The sequence below is a fragment of the Moschus berezovskii genome, chromosome 17 (genome assembly GCF_049115385.1).
Source record: "Moschus berezovskii isolate FMDL1 chromosome 17, NW_MosBer_1.0, whole genome shotgun sequence".
NCBI classification, from domain to species: Eukaryota; Metazoa; Chordata; class Mammalia; order Artiodactyla; family Moschidae; genus Moschus; species Moschus berezovskii.
This window is the reverse complement of record NC_142476.1, coordinates 12309827-12324009: the sequence shown is the minus strand read 5'-3', so window position 1 is coordinate 12324009 and position 14183 is coordinate 12309827. Positions and strand designations below refer to the sequence as shown.

At 62.1% G+C, this 14183-nt stretch overlaps 1 protein-coding gene across 1 annotated transcript in view; it reads left to right on the top strand.

Annotated features, from left to right (window-relative positions):
• Nucleotides 1-491: 491 nt before the first annotated feature.
• The window catches only part of PKP1 (plakophilin 1), a 41967-nt gene continuing 28275 nt past the window's right edge, over nt 492-14183 (top strand). Inside the window, exons 1-2 of the mRNA XM_055418930.2 lie at nt 492-888; nt 10731-10837. Coding sequence (XP_055274905.2) covers nt 687-888; nt 10731-10837 — 309 coding nt within the window. The 5' untranslated portion in view covers nt 492-686. The remainder of the gene's footprint in view (nt 889-10730; nt 10838-14183) is intronic.

The following is a 14183-nucleotide window of genomic DNA, read 5'->3' as shown; positions in this document are numbered from 1 at the left end:
TCCTGGGTGGACTTCGGGGCCCCCACCCCTTCCCTTCAGGTCGGAAGCTGTCTTAGCCCCGAGCCTTTGGACAGGGCTGGACAGCGCGGTGCTCCTGTGTCAGCCTGGGAGCCCCCAGTTCACAGGGTTGGTTTTTGCCCTGACCCCTGGATGGACGGGCATCGGGCGGTGCGGGGCGCCCCGTGAAGAAGGACTCTTTCTGGAGAGAAGTCTCCTGCGGCCCCAGCTGAGCGCACGCTTTACTCCTGAGCGCGCAGGACGGGGCCAGAGGGCGGCTCCCCGGAGGCGGCCTCGCCTCGGCAGGTCGCGGCGAGGGGCACGGGGACAAAGGGAGAGAAAGGAGGAGGCCGCCACGGTCCACGTTCGGGGCTGGAAGCCCTGCCCCCGAGAGCGCCCGGCCCGCGGCGCGGCGCCCGGGGCTCCGGCGGAGCGGCCGCGGCGCGGAGGGGGCGGCGCGGGGCGGGGCGGTATATCCAGTCTGGCGGAGGGCGGGCCCGCCAGTGCCGGGGCCCGGACGGCGGGTGGAGGCGCCGGGAGCAGCCGAGATCGTCGCGCGCGCGCACCGCCGCTCTATGGGCACAGGGCGCAGCTGAGCGCGAGAAGAGCCCGCTCCCGCCGCCGCCCGCACCTCGCGCCGCTCGGCTCGCTCTCCAGGCCCGCGCCCCGCGCCCCGCGCCCGCGCCGCCATGAACCACTCGCCGCTCAAGACCGCCTTGGCCTACGAATGCTTCCAGGACCAGGACAACTCGACGCTGGCTTTGCCGTCCGACCAGAAGATGAAGACCGGCACGTCGGGCCGGCAGCGCGTGCAGGAACAGGTGATGATGACCGTCAAGCGGCAGAAGTCCAAGTCTTCCCAGTCGTCCACCCTGAGTCACTCCAACCGAGGTAAAGGCCGGATGCCCGCGTGGCCGTTCGCCCCTCCCCGACGCGCCTCCCAGGTGGCAGGGCGAGGGGCGCGCGCGTCCCCACCTGGGGGCGCGGGGCAGGGTCCGCGCGGAGGGCCCCAGCGAGCGCGCCCTGCCTCCCGGTCCACCATGGAGCCGCGGCCCTGGCCGCTCAGCGGCGGACAGTCAGGGCCGACCTCCGTTCCAGGGTTTCTCTTCCCCAGTCGGCTCCTGGGGTCTCTCCCCATCCCGCCCAGCTGCCCGTGGTCGAGCGCCCCTCACCCCTCCCTCCCCAACGTTCACGGACTTAGCTGTGGGGCCCCAGTCCGGGGCAGAGGGGGGCGCCCAGTGCCTGGTCGGGATGGGCGGGGAGTCACGGAGCCCGCGGAGAACCCAGGAGGAGTGCACACTCCGGGAACCGGGCTCAGGCGGCAGGCGCCCCTGTGATGGCGCTGCTGCGGGAGCCTCACACCCAGAGGAGGCAGTGTGGTTCCCAGGTGGCCCCAGGGCAGTGGGCACCTTGGGGGCCGAGCCCAGGGAGGGATCCAGGACGTCCTTTCCCCGGGGCTGAGAGCAGCCCCCTCTCCCTCCGTACTGGCCTGCCCACTCGGCCAGTGTAGAAGTATGGGCCTTGGAGGCCAGAGGCAACTTGGTTGAAGGTCGGACCGCCCCTACCCTTGGCTGGGCCCTGGTGCTGGGCACTCCTTGATCTAGGCATGGGCCTGGCCAACCCCTCGCTGCTGCACTGAGGTCCCCCAGCTGTCGGGGTGGGGGCAGGACCCCTGAAACTCAGGGAGGAAGGTCTGATACCTGACAGGCGCCTTAGTGGAAGTTCTAGACCACAGACTTTCATACAAAGCCTTTCCCAGTGGGAATTACATGTAAGTTGGCGGGTACCTTCTACTTAATTATTTAGTTAGTTAAGTTTGTGAAAGTCCGGTCAGTCGTGTGCAGCTCTTTGGGATCCCATGGACGGTAGCCCGCCAGGCTCCACTGTCCATGCAATTCTCCAGGCAATAATACTGGAGTCGGTTGCCATTTCTTTCTCCAGGGGTTCTTCCCAACCCAGGGGCTGAACCTGTGGCCTTCTGCATTGCAGGCAGATTCTTCACTGTCTGAGCCACCAGGGAAGCCCACTAGTTTAAGGCTGATAAAGAAGCTGCTGCTGCTGCTGCTGCTAAGTCACTTCAGTCGTGTCCGACTCTGTGTGACCCCATAGACGGCAGCCCACCAGGCTCCCCCTACAGACTGTAAACCAGTACAGGTCAACCAACATTTATTTACTGAAAAAAAAAGAGGCATATTTTTCAAGTCAGGAGCTCATGAGAGAGTGGGGTAGACGAGAGTAGTAAAGAGGCAAAGGGGGTGGACCCCCGCCCACGGTCCACACGCACACGCACACAGGATGCACACGTGCACACGCACACAGGCACACACGCGCACACACACAGGCACACGCACACGGGTACGCACATACGCACACACGCGCACACACACGCACACATACACGGGTACGCACACGCGCACATGCACACAGGCACACACATGCACACATGCACACACACAGGCACACACACGCGCGCACACACACACACGCTCACGGCAGCTCACGATTTCTACCTGTGTGCCTCTTTCTCTCCCTGAGTGGCCCCAGGTAGGGCTGAGGGCGAGAAGATGGCTGGCAGAGGGCTGCTCTGCACCCAAGCCTGCACGCCTGCGGCTCTGTGCTCCCTGCCCTGGTTCCTCTCCCGCCAGGCTCCCACTCAAAGTCGCAGCTTCCGGAGCGCTTGCCACCTTCCTTTTTGCTCGGGGCCTTGATGGCTGCTTCCAGCCTTTTTTGGAAGTAGGACTGGAAAACAAAGTGCCCCCTTTATGGGCACAGCACAGTCACCGCTCAAGCCAGCGTCCCCTCTCCCTGGGGCGGGACTCGCCGGTCCCTCCCCACCCCGCTCCTCCCTGGCCTGAGCTGGGGGCCGCAGCTCCGGAGAAGACAGCCGGTCGAGGTGCCCGATGCCTCCTCCCAGCCCCAGCAGGGTGGCGGCTGGGCGCCCCGGCCTCCCTCTCTGCCGTGACGCCCGTCCCTCCCCTCCCCGCGCCTCCACCCCGAGGTCCTCTGGGGGCATCAGCAGGTGTGAGTGGACTCTGCCGATGGCCAGCGCGTCCCTCTCCGAGGGCTGACCCTGCAGGCGTGTCCCTTTTACCCTTGGCTTGGACCAGTTTCCCCAGCGGGCGCTGTAACTGGGCGAGGCCGTCAGGCCACCTGGAGCTGGTGTTTCTGGTTTGTCTGGCTTTGTCTTCGGCGGGATCCCCTCCTTCTGGCAGGTGCCGCCCAGGCGCCCCCTGTTTGCTCCGCGACCACCTCTGCCGGCTCTGGTCTGTCCTTGCCCTGTTGGTTTCACTCGAGGCATGTGCTCTGCTTCCCAGGAGGGGTGATGAGGTCCCTGGGGGGACCACACGCTAGGCCGTCCCCCTCCACCCCAGGACAGACTCAGTTCCCCTTCCGTTTTCCCATGATCGGAGAGCAGGCTTCTGTGGGGTCTTTGATTCTCCCGGGCCCCCACCCTGGCCACAACCTCATTGGGCTGCTCTCTAGCCAGTCCAGGAGGGGCCTGGAGCCATGGAAGGTGGAGAAATAAGCCCGTGGAAGGGGCACAGATGCCTTGCCCTCCCCCAAAACCTGGGCCCAGATAGATGCCCTGCCTAGCCAGGCAGTCCCCAGGGAGGGAGGGGTTCTCTGGGGCCTGGAGACCCTGCAGGAGGAGTCTGCTCGGGACCTGCTTTCCCGCCCACCATCTTTTCCTGAAGGGGCTCTGGGGCATGGCTGCCCTTGCTTCCTGAGGGTCCCTGTGGGCAAAGGGTGTAAGTCCAGGTGGGAAGCAGGAGGACCTGGGGAGGTGGCCGCCCAGCGGGATATGGGGGCTGGAAAATGTGACCCCTTTGAGGGGAAGTCCATGCAGGGTGGATTGTGTGGGAAGGGGCTGGCACCGGCCCCAGAAAAGGCCCTGCCCCGCTCACGCCCTTTACACTCTGCTTGGAGCCTCTGCTGAAAGCTGACCAAGCCTACTCAGACTCAAATCCAAACCTGCCACCACGCACACACACACAGAGACACATACACACACACACGCACAGACACACACACAGAGACACATACATGCACACACACACACACACAGACACACATGCACACACACACACGCACAGACACACACACAGAGACACATACACACACACACACACAGACACACACACAGAGACACATACATGCACACACACACACACACAGACACACATGCACACACACACACGCACAGACACACACACAGAGACACATACACACACACACACAGACACACATGCACACACACACACAGAGACACATACACACACACACAGACACACATGCACACACACACACGCACAGACACACACACAGAGACACATACACACACACACACACACAGACACACATGCACACACACACACGCACAGACACACACACAGAGACACATACATGCACACACACACACACAGACACACATGCACACACACACACGCACAGACACACACACAGAGACACATACACACACACACACGCACAGACACACACACAGAGACACATACATGCACACACACACACACAGACACACATGCACACACACACACGCACAGACACACACACAGAGACACATACACACACACACGCACAGACACACACACAGAGACACATACACACACACGCACAGACACACACACAGAGACACATACATGCACACACACACACACAGAGACACATACACACACACACGCACAGACACACACACAGAGACACATACACACACACACGCACAGACACACACACAGAGACACATACACACACACACACACACAGAGACACATACACACACACACACATGCACAGACACATGCTCACACACGCACGTGCACATGCTGGAGCCCACTCCCTTCCACACACCACTCCTCACTCCAGGGGGTCCTGACCCGCCCGCTCTGCCCACTGGCCCCAGACGGCGTCACCACGGGCTGGGGGTCCCAGCAGCACCGTTTCCCGCCCGCAACGGGCAGAGGTGGGGGCGCGCGGGGCAGGTGTCCTCTTCCCAAGGCCCTCCTGGCAGAGGCTTGCACCCAGGGGGAGGAGGGGCACGGCCCCATCTAGGGTCGCGCTGGCCGGCTCTTGGACCTGCGTGGGCTGTGTCTCAGCAGGAGGCTGCAGCCGGGGCGGGCATCCGCTCTCTGCTCTCTCAGAAGGTGTCCCATCCCAGGCCCGTTTCTCCCTGGGGACCCGTGCTGAGGCGCGCGGAGGGCAGGGTGTCTGCGGCGGCCTGTTCCAGAGCAGAATGTCCCGAAAACCTCCTGGGGGCTAGTCCTCCTGGCTTCACAACGCCTCTTGGCTTGGAGCTGAGGATTTAGCCAGCATTTCCACCGGCCTGTTAAAACACATGCAAGAATGCCGAGTATCCCGGGTGTTCCACGGCACACGCCGTTTCCCGGCATCCTGCTCCTTCGCTAATTAAGCTCATTGACAGAGATTAAAAAACAAAGAAAACAAACTCCTCTCTCCACACACCACCCTGTCTCTATCAATACACCAGTTGTTCTAGGTTTAGACTCTGGGAGCTGCCTCTGCTGTAGGGTATGGCTGCTAGAAGCTGTGTGATGTTTGAACAAAGCAGAATGAAAGAATGTTTCCCATGGAGTGGAAGGTAGCCCTGTGCAAGACTCTTTATTGGCACGCACCTCTGAGGCACGCACGCGTGCACACAGCTGTCCTCGCACACACACACACTCACCCCGCCTCCCAGCTCATGCAGCAGCAGGAGTCCGACTGGCCCGGGAGGCTTGAGCGCTCTCTGGAGCTGCTGCCAGCTGCTGCGTGGCCTCAGGCCAGCCCTGCCTCTCTCTGGGCCTGTGCAGCCGTAAGGGGTGGAGCGCGATCACCCCCGGGTGTTTCACTGCAAGCAGGTTGGATGTCTCGCTGCCTCTGCAGACCGTCCCCCCCACCACCTGCTACGGCAAAAGGCAGCTCCTCACAAGACACAGCCCCCTGTCTCCCTCCAGGGAGCACTGGATCACTGAAAAATATCTCCCAGTGCACTGCTCTCAATCATAGCCACATGTTGGCACTGTCTGGGAGTTTACAGAATGCGCGTGCCTGGGTCCCACACTGGAAGCTCTGGTTTAGATACTGTGGGGACAGCGTGGGCAGGTGGACTCGCAGCAGAGTTCAAGAATCCTTGTTCTTGTCCCCACCCTGCCTCAGACAGAGACCCAGTGTGGGGAATCACCCCATCGCGCGCGCGCACACACACACACATACAGATGGCATCCAACGTGGCAGTAGCTGGGGACAGTATTCACTCTGGAACCCACCGCGGGGTGAGCCCTGCCCAGCCCCACCCCCTGTGCCAGCCCTGCCCTTGGCTCAACCCTCAGGCTCAGTGGTGGCCACGCACAGATCATCAGAAGGAGAAGCAGGTTCTGGCAGAGCTGGTTTGAGCACGCCCCGGCCAGCTCTCGGGAGTCACGTGCGCTGGCGAGGGACGGGGGAGACGGGGCTGTGGCGGCCCAGGCTGCTCTGGTGTCTGTTCCTACAGGTGCGCAGGAACGGGCAGGACTGTGCCAGGGTGGCTGTGGGGCTGGGCCGAACGCCCCCGTCCAGGTTTGGGTGGCACGTCCGGAGCTCCCCGCTGGCCTGGGCGAGGGCGGAACATCTCCCACAATGTCTGGGGGAGGGGGGCAGGCGCCGGGCTGCCGGACGGTCCAGGTGCCCAGGCGTCTCCCGTGCTGTCTCCCGACAGTCCTTACTCTCTCACTGAAGTTCCTCTTACTGTGGGCCCTGCTCTGCTGGGCACCTCTGATGGGAGGGATTTAGGGGGTGAAGCAAAGGCGTTTTGGGGGCCAAAATGTAGCGGGCATCCTTTCTCAAGCTTTTGTGCCGAGGATCCAACGTAAGCGCAAGAGCAGCCGGAAGACAGGGCCTCGTGGGGACGTCCGAGGCACCCCTCTCTGAGGACCGGTGGCTCGAGGGGGTGGACTCTTCCTTGGAGCAGCCTGGCTGGCAGGCTGGCCAATATCCCGAGGGCCTTCTCCAGGTGGAGTCCGGTCCTGGAGTTGGCGTGGGTAGGGACCTCCACACACACACACACACACACACACGGAGAACACACAGTGTGGAGTGCGTCCAGCAGGTGGCCGTGTGCTGACCGGCTCTGCGGGAGGCCCGGGCGCCCAGCGGTCTTCCCCAGGAGGAGCTGGCCGTGGTTGCGTTGGAGGTGCAGGTGGGGCCCACCGAGAGGAGAGCAGGAATGTTTCAGGTGTGGCGGGTGTGGCCACAGAAAGCTTGGAGGTGGAAGGATGAGTCACCCCGGGAGGGTCCGCCCGCCCAGTGGGGGAAGAGTCCTGGGCGTCCTGATGAGGGCTCCCTGGTGACCCGGGGTGAGTTGCCCCCTGTGCGGCCCGAGGGGAGGACCCCAGGTGCTGTTGTCTGTGGCATGGGTCCCCCCCAATCACTGACCCGAATGAGGCTTCTGTGCGGGCAGAGCGGCCGACGATGCTGACCCCATGGGGAAGGTGGACCTTTGCCCTCTGACCCCAGACCTGGGGGTGGGCAGACACCTCTTGGCAGACACACGTTGGACAGAGGGGCCCTCGGCCCTTCCTGAGAGGACTGTGGGTGCCATGCTCCCCGGGAGGTGGGGTGAATGTGGAGTGAGCGGTGCTGGGGACCCTTCTTCCCACCCCCCTCCAGGGCTGCGGCCATGGGCATTCTGGCTCCAGTCTCTCCCCAGTTCACGGACCAAGCAGGGACCTCTCTGGGTGAGGGGGGACCTGGCCGAGTGGAACGAAGGACCCTAGTGCCCTGCTCCGTGCAGGGACACCGAGCCCCCAGGCACGGGCAGGGGGCGCCACACCTCACCATGCCCCGCGCTGAGAGGTCGGTGACCTGGTGGGGGTCCTCGCGGAAGGCTCCCTAGGAGTGATGTCCAGGACAGTCAAGGGGCCGGTGGAGAGGCCACCAGAGCTGTCGATCACTCTCAGGGAGAAGCCCCGTGTTCTTCCTGCTGCACTTGACTCAGAGGGTGGTGCTTACCAACCAGACCCCCCGGGGTCAGGAGCGGGAGCCCTTGCTTCTGCTGTGGGAGCAGTGCTCACAAATGGCTCACCTCCTGCCTGCACCACTTCGAGTGTCTGGCACACTGCAAGGTGTGACTGCGTTGTGTGAGGTCTCTGGACTCCCCTCCCTCAAAACAGCAGCCCACAAGCGGCTGCCTCCTGCCAGAGAAGTAGTGCCGGCCGGTGTGATGGCGGCCTCGTTCTCACAAGGAGGCCCAGCCAAGCGGGTCACAGTGGGAGTCAGGCAGTCTGACCCCCAGTGGCAGGTGATCTTGGGAAGGTGCCTTCAGGAGCTGCCTGGAAGGGTCTGGAGACCTTGGTCCAACCAGAGGGAGAGCTACCACCCACACCTATCACCACCGCAGTCCCCCTGGGTCACAGGAACTAGCCTTGGCTGATGGGGTACTCCAGAGCCACGGCAGAGAACTCCCCCCATGTCACATGGAGGGAAGTAAGAGGGAGGCAGGCAGATGCAGGCGTTGGGGAGGAGACGCTTCAGCTGGTGACCGAGATGACAAGTGCCATCACCGCTGACCGCCTCCCTCTCTAGCAGGGCGGGGTCCCATGGGAGCCTGCCCTCCGTGGAGCCTCCTGGGGACCTGTTCCAGAACCCCCGTGTCTGTCGCTAGCCCAGATTTCCATCCAAAGTAGCTGGCTGGCCCACACCCACCCCTGGGTGAGGAGTTCCTGCCCTGTGGGACCCTGGTCTGTTCCCCCCGCCCCACCCAGAAGGGCTGCGGGAGTGGGCTGGATGGAGGGGAGGTGGACAGGACACCAGCTGTCGGCTGCCTCCCCAGGTGTCCAGGCCCACGAGATTGCCCCCAGACTCCTCCTGACGAAGGTCGCCTTTCCAGAGAGGCGGCTTCCTGAGAAGGGAAGAAGTGCAGCTGCCTGGTCATCAGGGAGCTTAGAGTGAGTCAGAGCCTCGGGGGAGCCCCTTTGGGAGTCAGGCCTGGGCCTGGGGCACCCTGGAACAGGCACACCTCTGGAGGGTCCCTGAGGCTGGCAGCCAAGCAGACGATGATGAAGCCTTTGGTGCCCAAAGGCTTCCTTGCTGAAGCCTGTCTCTGGAGACAAGAAGGCCGGCTTCCCTGAATGCCATGAGGTGAGAGCCGTTATGGTCACACAGCCATGGGACCTGGGGGTGCAGAGAGGCCGCCCCTTCTTTCCCCAGAAGAGGAAGGCCCGGCCAGTGCAAGTGCGAGCCAAGTCAAGTGTGTTTAGTTGTGCCCAACTCTTTGTGACCCCGTGGACTGTAGCCCACCAGGCTCCTCTGTCCATGGGAGTCTCCAGGCGAGAATACTGGAGTGGGTTGCCATCTCCTTCTCCAGGGCATCTTCCCCGCCCAGGGACCAAGCCTGCATCTCGTGTGCCTCCTGCACTGGCACGTGGATTCTTCACCACTGAGCCGCCGGGGAGCCCCCACTGAGCCGCCGGGGAGCCCCACTGAGGTCCAGAGCCAGGGCCAGCTTCAGCACCTCTAGGCTGCAGGGCAGGGGTCTCTGCCACAGCCAGTGGCCCCAGTAGCCCTCCGTGGTGGGGGCCTGGGGAGTCAGGGGCAGGGTCCCTCCTACGAGTTGTCGGGGTCACCTGGCTCTAGAGAGGAGGTGGCCTGAGGCGGGGACACCAGCCACGTTGCAAAGCCGCCCCTGCTCTGCCTTCTTTCCCAGCTCGGATGCTCAGTGCACAGCCCCCAGGGAGGAGCAGACTGAGCCAGACCCTGCCCCTGAAGCTGAGCTTGGGCCCTCTGCTGGGACCCGCCTTCCCCAGGGCCGTCACTTAATGAGGGTGTGGGGCCAGCCTTGCTCCGGACGCCCACGCCATTGAGCCACAGCTCCCGGTCCAGGAAATGGGGTGCCAGACAGGAAGCAGCCCAGGGTCCGGACCCAGGACAGCCCCTCGGGCGGAGCTCAGTCCCAGGTTTTGAGCTTGAGTTCACAGATGGTTACAATTCCGCGTCTGCAGCCGAGGAAGGCAGGCCGGCTTAGCACAAGACACAGCATGAGCGGAGCCCTGGGCAGGTCACCATCAGCTTCCAGGGCAGTGGGCAGAGCCGGGCTGTCCTGAGGGCTCCCCCCCGCTGTCTGGTGAAGGGGCTGCGTGTCCAGGCCGCCCTCTGCGAGCCGAAGCCACTTTGCCCCCAATAATCGTAATGACGCTTTGTCCTCCCACGGACCCTGTCATCTGTAGGCCCACACGCTCTGGGAAAACAATAATTACTCCTTCCTGGACCTTTGAGGTCAGTGGCTGCTCCCCCTTCGGCGGCGGGGGCGCCTGGGAGAGGAAGGACGCCCCTCGCCCCACCTGGGTCGGGAACCAGAGTCTGCCTGGCGCTGCCCCATGGCCGTGAGCGCAGCCCCTGGGCCCAGCATGTCCACCTCCTGGCTGTTTCCCCTGAGCGGGAAGGCCGTCCTCATGGAGCGAGGGGTCCTGCTTCCCTGGACCGGGGCGGCAGGCGCCCGAGGCCTCCCGGGCCAGCTCCTGACCTGTTGGAGCCAGCCCACCGCAGGTAGACCCTGGAAGGGGGCTGCCCGGGGCCCTCAGAGCTGAGCCTGCAGCCGTACGGCTATGCAGGAGGCGGGCGGAGGGGAGCGGCGGGCGCAGGGCTGCTCCGACCCCCTGGTCTCTGTGGGCGCCGACGCCGGGGGCGCGGGCTGGGGGCAGCGCAGGGCCGGCACTGTCCTAACCCCTGTTGTTGTTTTCCCCCAGGCTCCCTGTACGATGGCCTGGCCGACAGCTGCAACAACTACGGGACCAGCAGCCGGAGCAGCTTCTACTCCAGGTTCCAGGCAGGGAATGGCGCGTGGGGCTACCCGGTAAGGAGCTGCTTCCTGGGCACTTGCAGGCACGGTCCCCGGTTTGAGCGGGAAAAAGCGTCCTGGCTGCTGAGAAGGGGGTGGGGGCAGCAGGGTCCCCCAGGGGAAGCCCCCATCTCTGACCGGTCCGTTTGCTCAGCCATTATTTCACATGTGGCGCTATCGCAGCCTCCTTCGGGGCTGCTGCTGCTGCTGCTAAGTCACTTCAGTCGTGTCTGAAGTGGGTATTTCTAAATGTATCAGATGAGAACATTTTAGAAAAGGTGCAAAGAAAACATCTTTTTTTTTTTAAGTCCGTTTTCTCCTATGTCCGATTTACTCACGGATCTGAAAGAAGTTTGAATTCTTGTGGGCGTTTTAGATGTTTCTAGAAAAAGCCCCAGGGGCCCCTCTCCTCAGTGTGTGCTGATGACTGAGAAAGGAACTCTGGAGGTCCCGAGGCTGGGGGCGGGGCGTCCTCCGCGGCAGCCGCTCTGGAGTGAGTGGCTTGAGTTTGTACGTGGGACAGGCCCACATTCGGATTCCAGTTGTGCTGCTACTGGGCTTGCGACCTTGGCCAAGAGTCTTCCGTGCCTTAGTCTCCCCACTGTAGGATGGGTCTGACAAAGTCTACCTCTGGGTTGTCGTCGGGACTAAATGAAACAATATGCATTAGAAAACCTGAGCACAGCCCTCCTTAAGGAACTTTTTTTGATTAGCACAAGACTGTCCTCGATGCCTTCATCCCGGGCCCCTCACCATCCTTCCCTGCAGCCTCACCCGCCGTGCCCGTCACCCATTACTGGGCAAATACCTCTTTAGCCCTAACTCCACGCCAAGCACTGAACCAGATGCTCTGGTTCAACCACACGAGCCCACACAGGAGTCTTCTTGTACTCCAAGTCGGGGTGCTGGGTCCGGTGACGCCCAGGTTTTTGCCCAGTCTGCAGACTCCGTGACTTTATTTTTGCTAATGTCCACATCAGCCTGTACTGCTCCAGGAGTTCTACGAGGCCCCTGAGGCCTGTGCAGCGGGGACAGCTTCTCCAGGGGATGCTGGGCTCTGTGTGCTGGGGCTCGGGTTTCAGCAGCTCTGACCTTGAGCCCACGTTGCTCACAGATGTCACCCTGATTGTCCGGCAAGAGGGAGGTGGGTGGTCGACGAGTTACATGTTCTTTGTCACCCCCTTGATTCCTTCCTCCCTGAGTTCTTATTGAGGCCCGTTCAGGAGGACGGGGCTTCCCTGGAAGCTCAGACAGGGGCACTTGCCTTTCTTGCATGTCACAGGTTTGACTAGGTTTGCTGTGATGCATTTGCCCTGCTGTTTCAGATTCTTGGTGTCAGTTGATAACACCAGTGCCAATGGATACAGTGAGCCCAGCAGGTTGGTAGTTCAGGCACAGATGTGAGCAAAGAGCTCTGACACAGACTGATGACCGGGCAGAACCTGGAGATGACTTATAATGCCGTGGAGAGGATTAGGAGAGAGCAGGGCAGGTCCCTGGACAGGACCGGCAGTGAGGAGGAGTAGGCGTGCTGACTGCGCACTTGCTGTGTCTTCGTGGCCGTGCGTTGCCCAATCGGAACCTGGGCGCCTGGGCTCAAGTCCCGGGCGCTGCGGCTCTGGATCAAGCTCTGGCCGCCCTGGGTGCCGGGCTCCGCTCCGTGGGCGCTTCACGTCCCTCCCCCGGGCTGCGCCGTCAGGTGGGCCGTGAGGGGTTGTCTCAGCGGACCTTTGGACAGGGCCTAGGCGGAGCTCTTCCGGAGGGCTTGCCCCGGGAGCCTGAGTGTGGCAGGGCTGAGGTTTCTTCTGCCCTTTGAGCCGGTCCCCGCCGCCCCCACCCTCGCGGTGCCTGCCTGCGGACACCTGGTGAGAACGCCTCCCTCCCGGGCCTCCTCGCTCCTTCTCCGCTGGCGGGACTTCAGACATGACTCAGGCGCGAGCTGTCGGGGCACGTCCCGGCTCCGGCTCCGCTGCGCTCGGGAGGCTTCTGGGAACAGCGCACAGCTGCGCGCACACGGGGATTTGGCGGCGGGAGGGGCCGGGCGGGCGGTGGAAGAATTGATGCTGGAGCCAGCGCATGTCAGCCTGCACGGCGGAACCCAGCAGGTTGCGACTCGGCCTGGGAGCAGCGCGGCAGCGGGGAGACGCAGGGAGAGCCTCGGCCAAGGGGCGCCTGAGCCAGGGGGCTTCCGCCCCGCCCCTGCCCAGAAACCGGCCCAGAGGGCGGGGCTGGGGGCGCGCAGGGCACGCGGACCGTCCGCAGAGGAGCCTCCAGCTGCCCCCGGAGAAGCAGGGGACGGGGAGAAACCCAGAGAGGACCCGGGCAAGGTGAATGCTGAGCCGCAGGACTGTACAAGCTCTGCCATTACTCGTGACCCCTAAAGGTTTTTATAAAATATACTGGTTGTTAGTGCCGTTTTAGGGGCCCCCTAACAAAACCAGCCCCATTTCTGTGTTGTCAGGACCCGTGTTTGAGCAGAAATGACTGTGAGCCCTCTGAGAGTCTCACTTCTCAGGCTTGAAACATTGAATCAACTTCAGATAACAAAGATTGGTCACCCCTGAGCATGGATTTTATCTAAATATGCCAAGCATTTGTGAGTAGTTCCCAAAAGGAAAGTTCTAAAGGTGTTTAAAAAGCCTTATGATTCTACCTTATACTCTATTTCAGCAATAGTCTTCTAATTTAAAAACTATAGATGAGATCTATATATGTGTGTGTTTCAGTCTCTCAGTCATGTCCGACTCTGAGACCCCATGGTCTGTAGCCCACCAGGCTCTTCTGTCCAAGGGATTCTCCAGGCAAGAGTACCGGAGTAGGTTTCCATTTCCCTCTCCATATATATATATATATACACATATTACTTATACTACTTATAATCTACAGCCGCTTATATCACAAGTCAGTCTTCCCAGGTGGCACCTAGTGGTAAAGAATCCGGCTGCCAGTGCAGGAGACGTTAGACAAGGGTTCGATCCCTGGGTCGGGAAGATCCCCTGGAGAGGGCATGGCAGCCCACTTCAGTACTCTTGTCTGGAGAATCCCATGGACAGAGGAGCCTGGTGGGCTACAGTCCATAGGGCTGCAAACTGTTGGACCTGACTGACGCGATTTAGCACACGTGTACACACACATATCACAAGTCAAGAAAGTTGAATGTAGAGGATGAAGCAAAGTGAATCTGACGCACCACCCAGGGGCTTGAGGGAAAGAACCGGTCCAGAGAAAACCCTTGGCCGGTCAGTTGTCCCTTCTCTTCTGGTCATTCCAGCCTCCTGGCCCTCGGAGACTTAATCTGCGGGGTGGCGCTGCTAGAGCCCGGAGCCCAGAACCTGGGGGAACTGGGAGCGGGGGAGCTGAG